At 39.7% G+C, this 17,811-nt stretch overlaps 1 protein-coding gene across 2 annotated transcripts in view; it reads right to left on the bottom strand.

The window, feature by feature from the left end:
* Positions 1-2,331: 2,331 nt before the first annotated feature.
* The window catches only part of LOC126191414 (protein immune deficiency), a 59,576-nt gene continuing 44,096 nt past the window's right edge, over positions 2,332-17,811 (bottom strand). For both annotated transcript variants that reach the window (XM_049932284.1, XM_049932283.1), the window contains 2 exons: positions 4,184-4,344; positions 2,332-2,613 (listed from right to left, as the gene is read on the bottom strand). In XM_049932284.1, the coding sequence (XP_049788241.1) occupies positions 2,482-2,613; positions 4,184-4,344 (293 nt within the window). In that variant the 3' untranslated portion in view covers positions 2,332-2,481. The remainder of the gene's footprint in view (positions 2,614-4,183; positions 4,345-17,811) is intronic.

Genomic DNA, 17,811 nt, shown 5'->3' with positions numbered 1-17,811 from the left:
TGTATAAATGAGGCATGCAGGCCACCCTATCATGACAAGGCCCGTAATTCGTGGGGGAGAAATCTTCACATTGTACGATGTACACAGTGCGTCTCAGTTCCATTAGGACTTGACTATGAACAATGAACAATAAGAGTCACAAAATAATTATTTATCCAAAATAGTCTCCCCCTGAATCAACACACAGCTGAAATTGCTTCAAAAGTATTTTGAAACAGTTACTGTAGTCATTTCTTTGGAACTGCATTTAGTACTGCAGTACAGTTTTTTGAATGTCCTTAATTGTGTCATAATGGTGGCCTTTCACTGCCAGCTTCAATTAGAAGAATAACCAGAAGTTGGCTGGGGCCAAATCCCACAAATACAGTGGTTAATCCTGGACTGTGATCTTTTAGCTAGCCAAAAACTTGTGCAGGATCTTCACTTTGTGGATTAGAGCATTATCGTGGAAGAGCAACCAGTTGTAATGGAGGAGCAACCAGAAACCAGCCTCTCTCTATTCAGGTCGAATTTGACGAATTCTTCCCCACAAACTGGAAACTTAACACAGAACTTGATGTTGTCTCACTGTTACACAGACATTTTTCAATAAGTGTCGGACGTAATGCTACATTCGCAGCAAGGACAGCAGCTGTAGTGATGCTAGCACTTTGACCTACATGATTGTTACTGAAACTTCAAGGATTTTTATCACCACAACTAGCCAGGAGATAGCCATGTAATCTGAAATTTTACACAAGCTGTCCTAATGGAAATGGGGCTCACTGTGTATTTAGCTGGCATTTATATGAATATGTGTAAGTTCTGGGCTACAAAGGTAGCTAGTTATTTATTGCATTCCAACTTATCCCCACAAGAAGGCAGCAGATCTGTATCACATCCTTTTAAGTGTAGATAAATGTGTTTAAAACAGTGTCTTTTAAAAGAATTTAGCCTGTCTTAGTAATGTTAGCAAAACTGTTTTTTGTTCCACTTTAGTATTCACATGTCATTGTGTGAAGACAAATGAGTATGGTTCATACTTTTGCCCCCCCCCCCCCCCCCTCTTCCTCCTCCTGATAATCAAAGGTTATGAGAACAAATGTTCCAAAAACAAGTGAAGAACTATCATTGCTTTTCAAATTTACTAATTTAAGAACACAATGTCTAACAGTCAGCAATAACGCGACCATGGCAACTTACTCACATGAACTCCAAAGTAAAAACTGTAAAAGGACTAGAACTGGTAATGAAGAAGCTAATATAGAGGCTGCAATTAGTTAGCCATGTCATTCAGTTAAATACCCTGCAATTCAGAAGTATAAAAATGTGCTTTTCCAATGTAGTGCATGTTTCACAATATTTTGTGTGAAACTGAATGTGTGGTTCCTGCCCTTGCATCTGTGCCCTTCTGGATGTTGTTATGCACAATCCCATTCTCAGAAAGCACGGTGTTATTGATGTTCTGTACCAGAGCACGTTTTTTAATGGGTCAAACGTGCCACGCTTAATGACACAAGAGATGTAAATAAAGGCCACTGGACAGGATTAGCAATTACCAAGCACTCTTGGAGAAGGGACCAGGCGGATAACTTAATGAAACAATAAGTCTCCTATTGAGTTATCTTTGAGGGAAGAACATATGAAAGAAGCAGTCTGCATCCACAGAACTGACAAATTAATTGAAGATGTCATCCACATCCACACAACTGAAAAATTGATAAGTGACACTGTACTGGGTACACTGAGGACTGGGGTCTGGTGACAGAGGCTGTACTAAAACCAAACTGCCTACAAACTCAACACGACCAGGGTAGTTAGAAGCTGTTTAGTGGTATCAGGTTCAGCATCCAACCTGATGACCTGTTTGTGTCACCTTTTATTGGCATGTGTCTATGACCCGTGTGTCTGCAAAAACCACATCTGACTATGAAATTACCATGCATCTGAGATATCTCACCAACAGACAGCATCAGCACCAAATCGTGACAGGCAGGTTCTCTGTTGAAATAGTGGAATTTTCACTAACATTACCTGATTCAATGCCAAAGAACATCCACAAGTAAAACTAACAAAGTTGAAAATTTTGTCCATCGAATTACATCGACATAATGTATCTCCAACAAAGGCATTCCACTTTTCTTCCGTAAGCCTAACACAATGCCAAGTGAGCAAGTAAATTGACAAGTAGTCTGTGTATAGCAACTTTCTTCAGAATTCTAGTTTGATTAGGCTACTGAGCCCTCAAATTTAACTGATTTTATTAAATAACTTGCAAAATTTTCAGTTACATTGCCGATGATTTTATTTCTGCACTTGGTGACGGAAGAACATTATGGTTATAATACAGTATCAAATTAACTATATTTAATACAAAAATTAAAGTGACTGTACAGACACATACACCACACATAAAAGTAGACAATAAAAATATGCATCTTCTTCCACATTCATTCACACACATACTCTTCTTCTCAGCCTTTGGAACGGTGCAGGATACTTTCAATTTCTATCCAGAACTAGTTTTTCTGCTGCATCATACTCCTGTGCAGACCACAAAGTTCTGCACAGAATGCCGCGCGTTGCATTATTACTCATTTCTCTTTTCCAAGCAAGTAACATCTGATATACAACCTGGAAGACAAGAGATGAAATTTTGTGTTATAGAGAAGTATTCAAAAATTTGTTGTTGTTGGTGGTGGTGGTGGCGGCGGAGAGGGGCGGGGGAGGGGGAGGAGGAGGAGGAATATATTGTACATAAGAAAGGTGTGCGCACATCCCTCAAAGCCAATTTTTGTATCCAGGCCAAGAGTTTCCGCTAACATGATGGATTCTGTTAAATCCACTGTGCACACATATATTCAATAGGTTAAAAGCTGTCATGTAGTGGCAGTGCAACTTTTACTTCTTGGCAAAACTGAATATTTGGAAGAAAAAGCCTGAAAGGAAAACTGACATTGGAGATATCAAGTTGATATTCCCACAATAAATAAGACGCCAGAAAACTACACATGCCTAAGATTATTTGCCATTGCAGTTGCTGAGAATAAAACAAGAAGGAACAGTGTTCAAAAGGACTGAACATCGAGGGTTACCGTGAGGCAGGAATATGAGTCACTCATAGCACAGAAATGATGCAGTTGGAAAAAGATGACCTGGACTTCACTGGGGCAATATTTATTTAGCGTATGGCTAATACAGACATATCATAAAATTAAATTACGTACACATATGTACATATTGACATACAAGAAACTTAAGTTTGTCTTTAGAACTGAATATCCAGTCACTGGGGCAACAATTTTATAAAGATAAATAACTTTCTTATATTTAGGGGATGGGAAAAGGAGGCCGGGGCATGCAAAAGACGATAACAGTAACATTACACTCTTCCAAAGCTATGAAATCCAGTGGGGATATAAATGGAATATTTTCAATTCAGTAATTCATGATTTTTGCACATTAGTTTTCACATGGAATCCAAGTGGCATAGGCTGTGGCTTCTAACAAAGTTTGCTAATTCAGCAAAATGCTCAGATGGCTGATCACAATGAAAATGTATCTGAGAGATGAAGTTATGTATCTGTAACATATTTACATTGTACCACATTTTTAAGGTGGTGTCTTAAATTTGTCTAAAATCTCACAAATGATGTGAATTAATGGATGGGTCATCAACAATTGTGCCTCTCTCACTGGATTTTGATTCACACTGGATGCTATAGTTAGTAAACTTTTCTGAAAGTACACCTCAGACTGGCTAACAAAATGTACTTGTGATATAAATCTTATCACAGTCTACTTTCCTGGCAGAGAGTGTTCAATTACCGACTGGCTAGCACAGATTAAACTTGAGGACTCTGCTATAAAAAAGGTAACTTCTGAGAAAAGATTTACTGCTTAACCACATTAAATTGATAACATCTGCAATGAAATGTAATATTATTAAGAGTGAATTAGCCATGGCTGAAGGTTTTGGAAATGGGTAACACCTTATTTGGCTATCTATTCATGAGACAATAAATGACCTCCTCAACAGCAAAACAAAATTTCTTCATAACTTTCACATTTCAGTGGGGTTGCTCTTATTTCCCACTATACTGTCTGTCTTGGCAACCAAGCCGACATTTTCATTTCATGCAAATGTGTTCATCTATACCATAAAAAATGACTTAAGATAAGCTTACATTTATGGACTATTTACCTCTTTCATGCCACTTTCAGTTTTATAATCTATCTTGAACTGATCTATTTCACCATCACTGAACTTCAGCAGTCTGCCAACTCTCCTCCACGCACTGCCAACATGTGGAGCCACTGTATCCAGATCTTCTTCTTTGACTGTCTCTGTGCTCTTAAAGGTATCTGTAAATTATATCACTCTTTAATGCACAATTTTTTCTGTTACCTGTATTACAAGTTGTTTTGATGTGATAAGTAAATGATAACATAAAATATGTAATGTTTATAGTAAAGTGTCCACATCTTTGAATAATCTCAGAAGCCTGTATCATCTTCTTGTCTGTCTTTCTACATTACATAGCACCTAAAATTTACACCAGAAATGCTCTCTCTTTGCATTCAGAGTTGCTCAAATATGGAATCAATTCAAGGTAAAGCACATTGCCTAGTTGTTTGAGAGTTGTGGTCTATCTTTAAAGTGCAAAAAAGGTTTTGTATGATATCAGAATGCAAGGGATTTAAGACTGGTAAAAAAAATTTTCACTATAGGCAGCACCTGAAACAACAGAAAATAGTATGCACATGAAGTGCAGATTCTGTTGAAGTAGTAACAAAAATAGAACATAGCTCTACAATTTTACAATATACCTAAAATAAATGTTAGTCCAGAATTTTTTAACACACGTTACGCATTCTGACACTATAACCTTCCACATACCTAATGCAGTAAATAATGTTCGGATCTAAGGTCTCAGGTCGTGTCAAAATACATGGTCCCCTTTTACCAGATTACTGAATAATTATCGAGCAACAACAGGTAAAATTGACAAGTTTCTCATAAATGGATACATCTGAGTTTTCATCTTCATGAAAACATACAACTAAAATAATCCTATTTACCCATCACCATATGTGATGTGCTCACAATGAAAGCTTTTAGTCAGTCATTGGATACAGACATTCACAGACAGTTAGGCCTCCATTTTCTTCATAATACCTCTGAATAACTGTAACTACATCTATTTTGTGAACTAAAGTACAAGAACTTTGGGTTACAAGCCTAACCTGTGGAATCTCCTACAAGCGCTAGTCTGATGTCAAACCCAGGTGGAAATCAAGTAAATGTCAGAAATCTTATGAGACATAGAAGTTTTAACAATTGTTTTTAGTATGAAGGTTTTACTCCTGTGGTAACAAATATGGCAAACTTGATTCTGCACTTTGCAAGAATCCATCACGCTGAGATCATTTCACAGAAGAAAAATTGTGATTTTAACGTCAACAGTAACACAAATTATTAAAAACTTAAGGTATTTCAATAACTATGCATTCTACACAGTATGATCCTAAGTATCACACTGATTCACACTGGAAGTTTACTCCCTGCACATATTATAATTGAAATGCTTCAAGATTACATATTTTCTGCAATGCTTATAATTGTGGGATTAGGATATTCTACATGCACCTATCAGCACTCTTCAAACACCTGCACCAAAGAATACAATACTGGTTCTAAAAACTTACTGTGAAATATACTGTTCAACAGTTAAATAACAAAACAAAATCCAGTATGCACTGACAGGCAAGCCAGGATTTACTGTTATACATATATAAGGATAAATTTAAACTAGAATATAGAAGATGTACTTAGTTGTGGACAGGCATCAGCCGTTTAGGAAGGCTCAAACATTGCTTCACGATCTCCCCCCCTTCTCCCAAATGTACAGCGTTGTTTCCTAAGAAAACACTGTCATCTGACTGGGGCAAGAAGTGATCCTGACTGAGGTGAATGAAATGGAAGAGATGTGGAATGGTGAATGGAGCAGAAAGGTGGATTATCCAATGCAGCATGAACCAAAGGGCGGGTAGGGAATTTAGGGTGGAGTAAGAAGTGCACTGATACGTTGGTTTGGGAGCAGGTCAATGGAATGGGTTGAAAACAGGAGAGGGGGTTGGGACAAGTGCATGGCAGACTACCTGAGACATCCAGGATGTGTTGTGGGAATAATGGATCTTTTGCAAGAAGTGTGTTCACCTGCCTAATTCATAGAAGTTGGTGCTGAGATTAGAATTAATACAGCATCAGTACTGGAGTGGCTGTTTAAGTCAAATCTGTTATGTTGTGCAGTATGCTCCACAAATGTGTAATCTTGAGTAATGTTAATCCAGGTAGATAATTTGCTCATAGTTGTACCTACACAGATAGCTGTGCAGTGCAGTACATGATGTTGCCACTTTCAAGTGAGCTCCACACTTTATGGTGTATGGAATGCTTGCAGCTGGGCTAAAACAGGAGATGATTGGAGAATGTATGCGATAGATGTTGCAAGTTAGTTTTCCACAGGGATACGAGACATATGACGGAAGTAGAAAGGGGGAGGGGGGGAGGATGGAGGGGGGATTATGTGCAAGAGTGGCCCAAGGAAAGATAAGGAGACTATAGGTGGCCAAAGTCATTTTGGGATGGGTAGGAGAGGTATTATTTTGAGAACTATTCTTTGTTGCTACTCATTCTTCTGCACCCCACTCATCTAGTACTAACCATCTCTCTGTGTACACAGTAACTCCATCACTGTTATTGTGAACCACAGTGATCTTGTGTAGGACCCCCAGCAGCTCTCCAATGCACCACTTAAATGCCCTGCTGGAGTGACTCAATTTCAGAAGTCTTACCATGAGCTTCAGTCTCTTCTCAAATCTCTTTCCAAAACTACACACTGAAGTCTGTCTAGCTCCTCACACCTTGAGCACAAAAATTCTACACAATTCCTAAAACTCAGAAAACCAGTAACCAACAGAACCCAGTATTTTGTCCTTGACAGTGAGTGTTCATCAGAGGCAAGGGTATTGTCACGTGTCCCCAGGGAAGCGTGACAGAGCTGCTGTTATTGTCATATACGTAAATTATATGGTGGACTGGGTAAGCAGCAGTCAGTGGCTGTTTGCTGATGATGCTGCGGTGTATGGGAAGGTGGTGGTGTTGAGTGATAGGAGGAGGATAACGTGATAACCTAGACAAAGTTTCTGGTTGGTGTGATGTATGGCAGCTAGCTCTAAATGTAGAAAATTACAAGTTAATGCAAATGAGTAGGAAAAACAAACCCGTAATGTTCGAGACACCATCATGTCAATTAAATACCTAGGTGTAATGTTGCAAAGCAATATGAAATGGAACACGTAAGTGAGAACAGTAGTAGGAATGGCAATTGGTCGACTTCAGTTTACAGGGGAAAATTTTAGGAAAGTGTGGTTCATCTGTAAAGGAAGCCACAGTGCTACCATTGTTGAGTACCGTTAAAGTGTTTGCGACCCACACCACGCCAGATTAAAGAATGACATCAAAGCAACACAGAGGTGGGCTACTAGATTTGTTATGGGAGGCTCAAACAACATGCACGTATTATGGAGATGCTTCAGGAACTCAAATGGAAATCACTGGAGATAAGGTTATGTTCTTTCTGAGGAGCATCCACGAGAAAATTTAGAGAACAAGCATTTGAGGCTCACTGCAGAATGATTCTACTGCCACCAATGTACAATTTGCGTAAGGACCATGAAGATACGATCAGAGAGATTAGGGCTCATATGAAAGCATATAGACAACCATTTTTCTCTACCTATATTTGCGAGTGGAATAGCAAAGGAAATGATCAGTAATGGTACAGGGCACCCTGCAATATGCACCATACAGTGGCTTGCGGAATATGCATACGGTTGCAGATGAAAGGCATCTTATTGTCCCTGGTTACTTTGCCCTTACTGAATGAATCTTCAGTTTCTATGTCCACACCTTCAACAACTGCCTACAGCATACCGTCTTGTAGCTACGTCACAAAACTTCCTTCAAAAACCCTAGACAGTATATGAAATAATGATGTGCTTGTCACCGTTGATGCCACAGCTCTATAGATCAACATTTCCCAATGCACATGGTATTATCATCATTAAATATTACATCTCTTGGAACTCAGCTGACTTCACTTCACATACACAATCTCCTTTCTTGTAACGTTAACCAATTGTATCCTCGCTGACAATTATAGTTATCACAGACTGCAATGTAATGGGCACTATCTCCAACTTGTTTACGAGCCATCTTAAATAATCCCTTCTAGCATCTCACTAGATCAAATAGCTAAAATCAAGTAAATATGATTTCAAAATATTAAGATGTGTCTTTTTCTACCAGCCATCAAGGTCGTTTACCAGCAAAACTGTATGTGTGTACAATCTCTCTCTGAATGTTAAAAAATTTAACAAATGCAGAAGGCTAAGGCACTGAAGAAAATAAATAAATAAAAAGATATTGAGTAACAGACAATTATAGCCATCAAATTTGCAAGAGTCATAAATGAGATATTGTTTGGGAAATAGAGATAAAAATTTGTTTGAAACAATATATGTTAAAATATGCTGTATGTACAGAGTCATACTTCCCATAGAAGTAATTACTGTGTTGTCCTACATTTCTCTCCTATTCATCATCAAATTGCAGAAGTGGAGTTAAGTGATAAAAAATACAACAGAATGAAATAGTATGCACACAGACATGAACATGCATGCTACATCATCTTTGGTGTGTCTGTACTGCAGTAGTTCAGTATAGAAAGCCATAGTAATCACACTATCCAGATCTTTGTAACAAGTTGTCTCACTACTTCATGTTTTAACCACTTCACTGAAATTCCACATCTACACTTCAATGACAAATAAGGGAAGAATATATAACATAGCAACTTCTATTTTGGATACTATAACTCTGCAATTATTGCACAGGTTAACATATATTGTTACAAGCAAATTTTTAGTTTTTCCCAATTAATATCTCATTTATGACTGAAGTAAATCTGCATATCATAATTGCCTGTTACATGGTACTGCTTCTCCAGGAATTTGCAATTCCATAGTCTTTAGACAGGTTAACCTTCAAAGATCGATTGCATTGGAATTAAAGAGTTTTATAGATAAAAACGACAATGACGAGCAGTACAACAGATCTCTCCATATTTTAAAATCATTTGTATTGACTCTAGCTATTCACGCTGGTGTCTCCCATGTTGAAATCCTATAAACTACAAACTGCGTACAAACTTGATTTGGATTCATTGATATTTTTACGATCAGGACCCAGCTGATGAGACTACTCCCAATCGATGTGATCTTTGCCCCTTTCATTTCACATGATCCACCTTGGCTCATGGAAACAAATTTCTGGATATCAACCTCTACCTCACTGACAGCTCCACGAGAAGCTCCTTTCACATGAGACCTACTAATCAACAAATCAACTTTGCCATCTTTCAAACAATCCACGTAAAATCCTTCTCATTCAGCAGGCTGTGTATGGCACAATTTAATTGATTAGCAGTCTTCCTACCAGTCTCAACAAAACAGAAATTAACACACTAACCTCATCCAGAAATGGACATCCCATGCCCTACCCCCACAATAAGTATCTCCCAGGAAAAGAATACCTTTACAGCTTTCTTTACCAGGACTTTGACTATTTCTAGTCACTATCTGAAAGGACTAAATAATATCCCCATTCCCCTCCAAAAACAGTATTTTGCCACCCACTAAACAAATGAGATATCATCTGTCCTTATGCCTCTCCTGGTCTCAACACTCCGTCCACTACAGACAGTCCAGGTGCAAGACCTGCCCCTATACATCAGCCTGCAATCTCTTATTCTACCTGTATGGCTGGTACTTCCTGCCCACCAAAGGCAGAATCGTGTGTGAAAGTAACCACATTGTATGAGGGGTAGTCATAATGTTTTGATAATGAATTCAAAAAAATAAAGATACAAAGTGATTTTTTAAGGTAATTAGATAGATAAAGCAGTGGCAGAACACACATATAAAAGGTATTATGTATGCATGCTTCTTGAGTCAGTGGCTCCTCCTCCTGGCAGAAGGGTTGAAGGGCAGGGTAGAGAGATGGACGAAAAGGACTGCTGAGGCTTAGGAAAAGGTGTAGAGTTTGGAAAAGACACTCAGCACCTCAGGTCAGGGGCGACTTACCAGACAGGATGAAAACTTTTTTTTAACTATCCAATTATTATATTTTCAAAAATTGATTGTTTTTGTTGATACATAACTGCTTTTTTGTTAGTTTGCAGGAACACATATGCAGTTCCAGGACACAATGAAATCGCCACACCACAGTACCATAGCATTCTGCTAGAGGAAACAGAACAAGGTGGCAGAGCATATTCATGAAGTTTAGTATCCTGTGGTAATTTGTTTTCTGCATTTCAAGAAGAACAGTGCTGGAACAATCCATGCTGAGTTGTTGGAAATGTATGGCAACAAAGCATCAGCATATGTCAAACAAGTTACACCGTACAGATGTTTCCAATGTGGTCAAACAAGTCTGAATGACGAAGAGCAATGTGGCAGACGATCTTTCTGTGAATCATTGGGAATCACAAGATGAGAGGCCTCTGTGCTTGAAGACCGGCACATCACAACTGAGGCAATAGTGAAAAAAGTGAAAGCAGCCATGGATCAGTTTTCAATATCTTGCATGACATTCTAATCATGATAAATGCCTCTGTCACCCGGGTCCTGCACCTGCTCACACCCATTCAAAAAGCCTGCTAAACAGAGGCAGAAGCAACAGTATTGCAACTGTGTCAGGTCAAATCAAATTGCTTCCTTAGGTGCTTAATCACCATAGATGAGTGCTGGGTACATCACTATGACCACGACACAAAGGAGTAAAGCGTGCAGCGGTAATATGCAGATTCACCACTGCTGAACAGGGACCACTACCATCGCACACAGGCAGTGCATGCAGCAACAGTGGCAGCGCAGTTATCATAGACTATCTTACATCCGCGGGTCACGTGATCCTCAAAAGTCCACAGATGTTCCTCTGCCACAGCATACTTAAGCCATGGTGCATGCTGCAGTAGTAAGTTGCAGTCGCAATTTCACTTCGCACCACTCATGGCATTTGCCTATGGTGTCCCATCTGTTGGAGCGGAGCCAAGTCTACACTGATCCGCTACACCATCCAAAAGCCATCAACTTTCCCGCTGGGACCCAGTGCAATGGTGTGAGCTATGTCACAGCCTGCATTATGATCCAGATCAAGGTGAACTCTTGGTGTTGCAACATTCATATTGATAGAGAATATCGTTTCTGGTGTCATTTTCTTTCGTGGAGCATTATTTTTCGGTAGTGAGACTGCAATAAATATTAATTGTCAAACTGATTGAGGAATCATCAATCACTGCATGCAATAAAGACTAGTGTCCAACCTACAGACATAAAAATTGTACTGACCAGAAGGCACTTGTCACAAGTCTTACACCACAAGGATGGGCTAAGTCAAACAGTTTCAAAGGTGAAGGTGCCGCCAAGCCATAAACCTGACAACTGATAGTCCAACTGGGACAATAACAGGGCCCAGTAAATATGGAGGAGAATAGCGCAATCTGTTCCCAAAGTGGTATGGGCAAGAGCATGGAGAGCATTTAGTTTCTGCACGCAACTAGTCTTTCGCTGACGAGTATGGGGCACTTTTTATTAAAGAGTCCCAAAAGTCAGGGCTACTCAACGCCATCGAAGTGATGGGTACCCAATTACAGTTCTGGGTCAGGATGGACCATGGTACAGTGACACAAATGCAGGAGAGAACTGGAAACTGTGGAAAAGTATCTAAGCAGAGGCCCTTCAAATGGCACCTTGAAGCTAGCATTCAGTCAAGGCTACAGAGCAGAAGCTATTTTAAAAAAAAATTATGCAAAGACCATTGACATACAGCACAGGAGTGACAAGTGGCCCAACGGAGACCAGTAGCCCATTGATGGCGATAAGGAAGAGTGTAACACTCAGTATGGAGCCCTGTGAGATGTCATTCTCTTGGACCAATGGGAACATAGTGATGTGCCAACTCCAAGCCAAAACAAGCGTTGGGATAACAACTGATGAATAAAAATCAGTAGGAAGCCTCAAAAGCCCCAGTCATGGAGTGCAAGTGAAATGTAATGTCACCAAATGGTGATGTATGGTTTATGCAGATCAGGAAAACTGCAATGAGGTGTTGGTGTTCAGTAAAAAGCCTATCGGATTGCAGTTTCCCATCTAACAAGATGGTCAGCTGTGGATCATCCCTCCTGGAAACATTACTGATAGAAAGGACAAAAGGATCCGTGATTTGAGAATCCAGCATAATCAGTGAGCTGCCATCCTTTCCTGCAGTTCATTGAGGTTGCTGAGGCTCGGTAGCTGCAGCCGTCGGTTTTTTGTCTGAAATCAATTAACTTACAAGAAAATCACCATTAAAGTTGGTGCCCAACTACATTTTCCATTGCAGATTATACTTCTGTGCTTAGTCATTATACAATGGCATGTTGACAGGTAATGCCTCCAAATTTTTTTAAGCGAAAACTCTCAAAGCTTCTTAAATAAAACTAACTTTATTAAAATTATACATCTTTATTCTACACGTCTACATACTTATTTTTAAACATAGTCAACCTGGTGACAAACACATTTATCTCAATGAGATACCAGTTTGTGATACCATCACAGAAGAATGTTTGACAGGTCTTTCGTAAGTTCTGGAAGCACTCCAACCTCTGTCACAGACATTTGAGGTTAGCACAACCATTTCCTTCATTACAAGCACAAGCAACCCAATGTTGCACATTTCTGATGTTGATACAGTCATCACTATACACTGCTTTCATTCTTCTATGGATATCAATTGGAGGCACATTTGCCATGGTTAGAAAATCGATTAAAGCACACTGTTTCTCATGGGCTGCCATGGTTACATTACACACTGCCATGTTACACACTACAATTCAGAGTCCTCTAGCAGCAGACGGTTGCAACTTGTGTCAACAAAGTGGGAAAGTCAACCAAGTAATATGCATGACATGTAATAACTCAGCCAATATTGAGAACAGAATAAAAAACTCTAACGCATTACTTTTCAGCACACTCCTGTTTACATATTTTTATGCACAAAATGACATACATCACTAATTAATTAGGCCATTAATTAAAGATTTTAGTGTAATTAATGTTGTTTTCAATAAGGTGTGTGCACTCGTAGATGGGGTATTCCCAAGGTGGATGCATAAAATGGTTTCATAAACTTTTATAATTTGCTAACTTACAACATATTTCATAAACCAAATTACTGTTAGAGGATATCAAATTAAACATCTTTCAGCCATTAATTTTCAACCTTATTTTATTGGGTAACCAGTTTCAGCATTTTACTATGCCATCTTCAGGCCCCTGATTTACTTGAAGGAATAATCTACCTTAGTAGAGTAATAAAATGTTGAAACTGGTTGCTCAATAAAATAAGGTTGAAAATTGAAGGCTGAAATGTGTTAATTTGACATCCTTTATTGAGCAGCAGAGTCCCGCAACCATTGCTAAAAATATGGACGTACAGAGGAATTACTGTTATTACTTAGAGTCCATCCTGAACAGCAAAATATAACAGCCATTTTTCAAATGCTCATGTAGTTCTGGAGTTCGCAATATGCTCATCTGCCAGTCTTTAAATAGTCACGATTCCAACCAAAATTTTCAGTCTGGAACCAGCTAACATTCACACAACATCTACAGGAGATTTCGAGAAACTGTGGCTAATCTAAGTTGTGTTTAAAGTCAATTCAGGAGTTCTACAATGTTGATAATTACCTTGTTGACAATCATAAAACTATTCAGTGTTTGTCAAGTATATACTTAACACTGCTATGAAAATCTTGACTATCTATATGATTAGCAGGTATGTATTGAGTATCTGATGTACTTTTATCAGTGACTGTTAATTCTTTTGAAATGATGGATGTTGTTTACTTATAACTGGTATTGTACAAGGGGCATTCAATAAGTAATGCAAAACTTTTTAGTTGGTCAATTGAAAAAAATATGGAATTTGTTGTGGGACAACATCAAATATTATTGTCCACCCCTTATAGTTTCACAAAGTTCCGATATGTGGCGGCATTATAAGTAGTCTTCAAAATGGTGTCTGTAACAGAGGTGGGTTTCTAGCACTGAGTTTCTTTTGGCGGATACCCAGAGTATCGCAGATATTACTAGGCACTTGCAGAATGCCTACAGAGATCTGGCAGTGAACAAAAGCACAGTGAGTGATTGGGCGAGGCATCTGTCACCTCCACAACAACATCGCACAAACCTGCCTGATCTCCTGCAAGCCAGCCATCAGCACACAGATGTGACTCCTGCATGTTGCAATGTGCAGACAACCATTTGTGGTGATTAACGGACCACAGTCAAACTCCTTGCTACTCAACAGGATGTCTGTTGGTAGTGCTCACACACTTATCCAGCATCCAGCAGTTGGGGTACTCAAAGGTGAGTGCCTGTTTGGCTCCTTGCCACCTAACAGAAGGCTACAAAGAGCCACGAAGGGCAATTTTTATGGAATTGCTTGCGTGTTACATAGCTGATCTTGACAATTTTTTGTCAAACATTGTCACAGGTGACAAAACATGGGTTCATCACTTTGAACTGGAAACAAAATGGCAATCCATGGAGTGGCACCACACCATCTCTCTTCCGAAGAAAAAAATCAAAGCCACACCCTCAGCCAGTCAAGTCATGGCTATGGTCTTCTGGGATTCTAAAGAGGTTATTCTGTTTGATGTCCTCACTCATATGCAATGATCAACTCTGATGCGTACTGTGCTACCCTCAGGAAATTGCAGAAAAAAAACATCAGGGTGTTCATCACCACAAAAAACACAAAAGAACATATTTTCCATGAGAACGCAAGGCTTCACACAAGTCTGAACACCCGATAGCAGCTCACAAAACTTCATTGGACTGCTCCTCCTCACCTATTCTAAAGCCCAGATCTCGCATTCCGACTTCCATCTGTTTCGTCCAATGAAGGATGCTCTCCATGGGAAGTAGTATGTGGATGATGGGAAGGTTACTGATGGAGCAAGACTTTGAAGTCATCCAGTAAGAGTGGTGCCGTGCAGACATCAAGATCCTCTCAGTAAGATGACGTAAATCCGTCACACTGAATCGAGATTATGTTGAAAAAAAGGATTTTGTAGCCAAAAGAGTGGGGAATAGTATGGTGTATTGGAATCCTGAATTAAACCAATCTGCTTTCAGAAAAAAATGGGTTGCATTTCTTATGGAACACCTTTGGTATTTTCTGCACTTGATATCTAATCATGTTGGTGACTGTCTCAAAAACTCTACAGGGTGTGCATGATTCACCTAATTTCAGCCAATGTGTTTTGCTCATATTGTGTCTGAAAAAGACTGTCTTCAGGCAGTATAAAGTCATTAATGCCATGTCTGCATACAGTGAAGCAAGAGGTGAAGATACAGACTTGTATAAAAACATTTTATTTGAAATTTGATCTAGTCTTCAGAATTTCTGTATTGGTAATACATGTGAGGGGAAAAGCCATATCACATGGAAATCTGTATAGTGAACATCATTTCCACAATTACTACAAATCAATTAACAGATATTCTACAAGAGTTTGATCACCAAGACTACGAGGGCTTAATGGACAACGCAGGTAGCCACCATTGCAAAGGACTGCGGGGAAGCGGTCACTGTTGCGAAGATCATCGTGGAGTGACCAATGTAACAAACCCATGAGAGTGGAGGGAGAAACTGTAAGGTCAATAGCTGAATTACTACCACTAAGGAAGCGTAGATAAAGATCGGAAATAAGCTGGTCAATCAGAAGGCCCCAACCAGACAAAGTGTTTCTTCCCACATGAAGCTGTGTGCATTCAAATCCCCAAGTACGAGGAAAGGGGGAAGGGTGGGGGGAGTTTATGCATTATGGAGCTCTCCTCAATGTAAGTAACTGGCTTGCCTGGAGGTAAATAAACATTATGAATGGCAATTTCCCGAGTTGTTTGCTCTCACACCACTATTGCTTCCAAAGTGGTACAAAAGGGACTCCACTTTTTGACAAAATCTGTACGAACCAAAGCACAGTCCTCTCCAGATGATGATGATGATGATGATGCTGCTGCTGCTGCTGATGATGATGATTACGATGACGATGACAACGACGAGTCAAATGGACTAAACTATTTGGTTATCGATGCCTCAGTTCACAGAAAAATAATGTAAAAGGGCATTTTGCAACATAAGGAAAATTGTCAACTCAAGGTCCTAAGGATGTGTTACCATAATCAGTGCAACTAAAATGGGCTGAGAAAATGCAGACTGTGCAGACTAGTGAGCTAATTAGTTTAAACAGTTAGACAAATAAAATAGGTACATAAAAGTACAAGAATGCAAAACTGTGCAGAGGGAGAAAGTAGCTAGAGACCATTCAGGGCACATGGCACGGAGCGAGAGGTACTCCCCCCACAACCACCCCTGACACTGAATGTGGAGGTGCATTAAATTTTGTTATAAAATCTGCCTTCCCTCAGGAAATGTAGGACATTGGTAGCTGCTAACCCACCATCCACAAGTATCTGAGATAATGACGTAGACAAGTCTATTTGCCCATCTTCAACCCACCAGAAAGACACAATCTGCTAGAAGATGGGCAATTATGAGATGACCTTCATTTCCGCACTGCGGGGAGTCCTCTTAGCACAAAACCTTGTGGGTAAGTCTGGTGTGGCTGATAAGCAGTTGGCAAAGTGCGATATCATATTTCAAAGAGGCTGGAGAGAAGTATGCCACCCTTTGGTGGCTTGGTATTCAGGTGAATATTACAGTCATTTACAAATTGTGGAGGATAACTATTACACCTTATATGTTAGCGATCAAAGGTTTTTTGTGGTAGCACTGAGATATGCCTTATAGCCAACTCACAATGTTGACACGAAACCAGTAAGCCTTTTGTGGCGAGAATTTAAATGTACAGCAGAGCCCATGATATTGTGACCAATTCTGCAGTGTATACACTGTATGCACTCTGAAGAGAATATTTGTCATCCCTCCTTGCATGTGCAAAGGAAAACCCACCCTGTCATTGACTTTCTATATACCCACATAGATATATGTCGAATAATGGAAGACACGGAGAATCAAATGGAAGAGGCATCTATGAATGGTGGGGTCAGCATTTTTCTTAGGGCCACGAAAGAGGTCCACATGAGTCACAGGACTGGGTACACACCTCAGAGGGTGTCGAGAGGGAGCTATATGACCGCAGACAAGATGGGGCGGTTGGAGGTCATTGCATTGAGCTTCCAATCTTACCCCAGTTAGTCTATGGACACCATCCAGACGCAGCAAATGTCATCTGGCATGATGGTGTTGCTGGGAGTCCTTGTGCCCCAAGAAGATGGTACCCCTCGACATGCGTGCGGAGCCAGCAGTTCAGGCATCAGAGGTGTAATCCCTGTGTTGTGTCAGGGGGCTCAGCAGAAAAGATACATTAACATCCCCACTGCCTTGGCTTTTAAGCACATATTGGAGTCTACGAAGATACTGTGCACGCACAGACTATCTTGAACACTGTAGGCGGCTGGGACTATTTAAGACATCCATCCCCAACGAGTCCACACTGCTAGAAAATTTAGAACATGCAGGTTAAACACAAAAGGGACCAAACATTACTTTAGACAAAAACTTGATGTAACAAAAATGAATAAAGATGTGAATGAAAGAAAGCAGCACTAGAGTAATGACCAAGTCAGCAT

Source organism: Schistocerca cancellata, chromosome 6 (genome assembly GCF_023864275.1).
Source record: "Schistocerca cancellata isolate TAMUIC-IGC-003103 chromosome 6, iqSchCanc2.1, whole genome shotgun sequence".
NCBI classification, from domain to species: domain Eukaryota; kingdom Metazoa; phylum Arthropoda; class Insecta; order Orthoptera; family Acrididae; genus Schistocerca; species Schistocerca cancellata.
This window is presented reverse-complemented; position numbering and strand designations above follow the sequence as displayed.